Source organism: Gossypium arboreum, chromosome 5 (assembly GCF_025698485.1).
Source record: "Gossypium arboreum isolate Shixiya-1 chromosome 5, ASM2569848v2, whole genome shotgun sequence".
In the NCBI taxonomy this organism is placed as follows: domain Eukaryota; kingdom Viridiplantae; phylum Streptophyta; class Magnoliopsida; order Malvales; family Malvaceae; genus Gossypium; species Gossypium arboreum.
In genome coordinates this window covers 19,726,631-19,731,583 of record NC_069074.1, presented here as the reverse complement: position 1 = coordinate 19,731,583, position 4,953 = coordinate 19,726,631, and the positions used below count along the sequence as shown (strand labels likewise).

Below are 4,953 nucleotides of genomic sequence, written 5' to 3'. Positions count from 1 at the left end.
TTTTAAAATTTTACAAACCAATGTTTTATTTATGTTAATATTCAAAATATAGAAAATAGAAAAAGGTTAATTTGGTTTATATTCCTTTTAAGTAGGCTAGACTCTTAGCCAAGCTTCCTTTCTAAAGAGATTCCTTCACTTAACAGGTGGGGATTTGACAATAGGCCACACGTCTATTGGTGAATTTCACTTGAGGGCGCTTCTCCTTGTGTATTATTATAGCTACTTTCAATCTCCTCCAATTATTAGAATAGTAAAAAGGATATAATTAAATTAAAATGAATTACTTATTAAGAAATTGAAAAGTAAAAAACATTTTTATCAAAATTCTTATAATTTATAATTTATAATTACATGGTTCAAGACTATATCCAAGGTCATTTAAATATTCAAAAACTTTCACTTAAGTCACTGGGTTGTTAAAATCGTTGTTGTAGAGTCTTCTCTATTCACACCATCTACACCATCAAAAGTCCTTCTTTTTATATATTTTCTTCTACATTTCAGTTTTTGTAGTGAAATAACTTTAAATATCACGAATCTGTGAACCGAAATTCAAACAATTTTATTCTTCGATCTTTGACATCGACTTGGATCTAAGTTATGTTCTTCAACTCATCGATGGGTATTGATCTACTGTGCCGGTCATCAAATCATCACTTGGAGCTCTTTAGTCAAACTTAATAGCCTAGTGACTTAAATAAAAACTTTCGGCTAGTTCAATGACTTAAATAAAAAATTTTGAATAGTTCAATGATTGTTTTGTAACTTATAGAAATTGAGTGACCAAAATGTAAACTTATTAATAATTTAGTAACCTTAAGTGTTATTTACCCCTAAATTAAAATACATTTGAACAATTTATCAAAAAAAAAATTAAAACTAAACTTAAACGTTTCCAACACCGTTCTTTACTATTAAATATTTAAAATTATGATTGATTTTTAACTCGATTGACACGGATATTATTTTCATTGCTATCCTTAATTTGCCAAACATCTTCTTCTAGCATGGCAATGATAACCTCGGTTATCATATGATATAGGATTCAGAGTTTGTCCTTTTTCGTAAACTGGGAACAACAATGTTTCGTACAATTCATGCAAAGCATACGGGGGGGTTTGGATATATTAATTTGTGCAATAACCCTAAATAATTAGTACAAACTTTATCCTTAAACGACTAACCTCTTACTATATATTATCTTACAAAACAGTAACATAAGAACAATAATTGTTAACTAATAGTAATGAAAATAAACCTACCTCTAATGATTTGATGAGAATTACTGTTTTTCTATGATTATAATTAGGTATAATTACAGTTACCCCATCTTGTTCTTGTGGGGTTTATGTTATCTTGTCAAGGATCCAGAATGGGGTTTGATTTATTTATATATTTAGATGGCTGAACCCCTGGTTAATTGGGATAATTTCAATTCTAACCCTTGTTAATAATTAATTATGCAATTTAAGTTTTTTAACATTTTGATTAATGAAAATAATATTCTTTCATCTTTCAAAAACAAATTTAAATCCTTTTTACAATTCTTTTTTTGGGGTTTCTCTCTTAAATTTTAATAATTTTATTTCAATTACCTTAAGAAATTTTTTACTTTCCCATATTTATGGATCTTAAATTTTCACTTATCACAACCATTTAATTTAAAAAAAAAAATTACAGCACATAGATTCATTTCATGTGCAAAGGAAAAAAAAAGGGTTTTGACTTGGCAGTATAAAGAAGAAGAAGCATCGGAACTTTAAATAAAACCCTACCAACTTACTACAAACAAAATAAAATATTGCAATTTCATAGCCTCAGCCTCAGGTTTGGAAAAAACAAAGAGGTGTTCTAGCTTTGCCAAATGCATTGTTATTTTATAATTTACATATATACACATTTACATTGTATTGTATTTATTATGGGTTTTTTTCCCTCGCCTTTAAGTTCCAATAAAAACCTGCAGTTCGTGATTCTCTGCCATCATATAATTAAGTGAAGCCTGCAGAGTCAAACATCAAGTTCCTTCACTTGACAGGTTCCTAAAAAAAATAAAAACTGGTACCATTAATAGATAATCAAAAAGTAATAATAATGAATAAATTTAACGCAAATTTTTTAAAAAATTATAAATTTGTTCGATGTTTCAATCGAAATACAAACAGGATATTATAAAAAAGAAAAAAGAAAAATCCAAATAACAATGATAGAATTAGGAAGGGGACACGCATATAAATGCCACATTCAAGTTAAGCCAATCCTGGTAGACCAGACAGATGAGCCTAAATTATAGAAGAAAAAAAAACAGCAGACATAATAAAATTAGTGTAGACTATGGAGTATAGAGTGAGTCTACATGTTCATGCACTGAGTAAAGCCATATGAATGTGCCAAAACAACCCCTTTATCACTTGTAGACACTACATTGGTCGGGTTCTTAATCATGTAATTTTTTATAGAAAATACTGGTGTTTAGTTAAGGCAAGTGAGAAGGTGAGAATGGGATAAGATGCCACCATTCCTTTTTGGAAAATGAGAAATATGGTAGATGTGTAGGTCTAAGTTATATAACAAAATGGGGGATAATAATTCCAAAATGAGTGATTAGGAAAAGATTAGGAAACAACAAAAGAATAAGGCCCTACCAACTAATTATGAAGTATGAAAATTTGAGCTGAGGTAACCCCAACAATTCTAGAGGCGGAAAGAAATGGGACCCCGTTGCAGCATTCTTTTCTGTGCATATCAGAGACTGGAGCTCAGTGAGTATAATGAAATGGATTTTATTGCTAATCAAATTTTTATTCGAATGAAAAAAGAAATTGGAGACGAGTTAAATAAATTTTAACAGGGATACACATTTAATTATACTTAATTTGTAACCAAGAAAGAATTTTTAATAATTAAGTTAAGTATATATGTAGGTCAAAGTTTTGAGTGGAATTTATACTTGAATATATTATGTGTTTCATAAAAACAATAATTGGAGAGATTTCGGTGAAAAAGACTTGAAATCATCCCTCTTTGAAAGTGACTCCTCCATCAATTGGACTGTTTTCTTTTCAAACCTTAATTTTTGGTATAAGGCTCTAAGATTATTCCAAAAACCAATTTTATTTTTCTGTAATAATATTAAAAAATATATATCGAACCAATTAAGTGAAAAATAGTGATTTGGAAGTGCTTAAAATACAATATATTGCAGTGGAGAAGTTGCCAGCTGCGAGAGAAAAAGGCCAAAGCAGATTCCATCTCAATCTTAGGCTTCTTAAAAGACTAATAATAAATACGATTTAGTTTCATACAATAATCATATACTCAATATTTTATTATCAACTATACTCCCACTTCTAATGTGTTTGTAGCTATAAATTGTGAGACTTGGATTTTCTCAAGGCATTCACCCCCATAGAGAAAACACAAGAGAAACTAACGGAAAAGGAAAAAGAAATATACATATAGAGAGATGGAGCTGGATATTAATGAACAAAGTTTCTTAGAGGAATTATTGGCTCTGAGAAGAGACAACTGGGACACAGTTCCACCACAAATGAATGACATTTTCTCCAATGCCTTCGACTTCGATTGCTTTGATGATGCTTCAGCAGCTGCCAGTTTTCTTCCTCAGTCTTTCTGCCAAGATTTCTCACTGCCGTTGGAGCAAGATTTAAGTTTCAACTTCAATGAAGCCTACGGATCATTTGGCGATGAATTCTCTGCAGCGCCACAAATGACTGATACATCGAGTAACACGTTCGATACACCGCCGTTCCCGGTTCAAGACGATCATCATCACTGGATGAATATGGTGGAGGAAGAAGAATGGGGGACCCTTGTAGATGAACTCAACATGTTGGATCCACAAGCACCCGCTTGCAAAGTAGAGCCTATTCGATCACCCGAAGCACCGGTTTTCAACGTTGGCAGCTGCAGTGTAGACCGCAGCAATCGAGCCAAGAGATTAAAGGGTCAGCCATCGAAGAATCTAATGGCCGAGAGAAGGAGACGAAAGCGGCTAAATGACCGCCTTTCGATGTTACGATCAATTGTTCCTAAGATAAGCAAGGTAAAAAAAAAATCAAGGAGATTGACAGTTCTTTAGTGCCAAAATGCAAGTTCTTACAGAGGACTAATCTGGGTTTGTGTTTATTTAACAGATGGATAGGACATCCATACTTGTAGATACCATAGATTACACAAAGGAGCTCCTTGAGAGGATCAAGAGTTTGCAGCAAGAAATGGAAGCAGGTCCAAATGAGTTAAACATGTCTCACATTTTCAAAGATGTAAAACCAAATGAAATATTGGTGAGAAAGACACCAAAGGTATGTTCTGATTCTGCTGCAACATTCTTAGAGGTGTATATAATTTCAAAAATACCATGAACTAAAAATAAATTCCATTGTTAAACTGGTTCTTGCAGTTCGAAGTGGAAAGGAGAAATGTGGATACGAGGGTTGAGATTTGTTGCACGGGGAAACCAGGATTGTTGTTGTCGACACTAACGACGTTGGAAGCATTAGGCCTTGATATTCAACAATGTGTTATTAGCTGTTTCAATGATTTTGCAATGCAAGCATCTTGCTCAGAGGTAACCAAAACGTCAGACAGAAATTGTTGATTGTCTCTGCTTTTAACTTGCAATAATCTTACAGACATTTTGGTCATCATTGCAGGACTTGGAACAGAGAACATTGATAAGTTCTGAAGACATAAAGCAAACGTTGTTTAGAAATGCTGGATATGCAGGAAGATGTTTGTAGGAACAAAACTGAATGACTACAAAAGAAGCAATTTTCTAGTGATTATTATTATTATTATTATTATTATTTTTGGGTTCTAAATTCTCTGTTTTATTTCTAAAATGAGCTTTTGAATTGATTGGATTGTTAGTAAATTTTGCCCTCTTAAACTGGAGTTGTTTATTAATGAAAATTCTTTATTACAAAA

At 32.0% G+C, this 4,953-nt stretch overlaps 1 protein-coding gene across 1 annotated transcript; it reads left to right on the top strand.

The window, feature by feature from the left end:
- Positions 1 to 3,199: 3,199 nt before the first annotated feature.
- On the top strand, positions 3,200 to 4,953 carry LOC108452368 (transcription factor bHLH93-like). The gene is made up of 4 exons (XM_017750146.2): positions 3,200 to 4,069; positions 4,161 to 4,328; positions 4,427 to 4,594; positions 4,680 to 4,953. The coding sequence occupies exons 1-4, from the start codon at positions 3,470 to 3,472 to the stop codon at positions 4,764 to 4,766; spliced, it is 1,023 nt and encodes a 340-aa protein (XP_017605635.1). The 5' UTR covers positions 3,200 to 3,469; the 3' UTR covers positions 4,767 to 4,953.

Excerpts from the sequence above, each read along its gene's own strand:
- LOC108452368 (XM_017750146.2), top strand. The coding sequence starts at position 3,470 with ATGGAGCTGGATATTAATGAACAAAGTTTCTTAGAGGAATTATTGGCT. Across the intron at positions 4,070-4,160 it reads TTGTTCCTAAGATAAGCAAG|ATGGATAGGACATCCATACT; the intron begins GTAAAAAAAAAA and ends TTTATTTAACAG. Across the intron at positions 4,595-4,679 it reads TGCAAGCATCTTGCTCAGAG|GACTTGGAACAGAGAACATT; the intron begins GTAACCAAAACG and ends TCATCATTGCAG.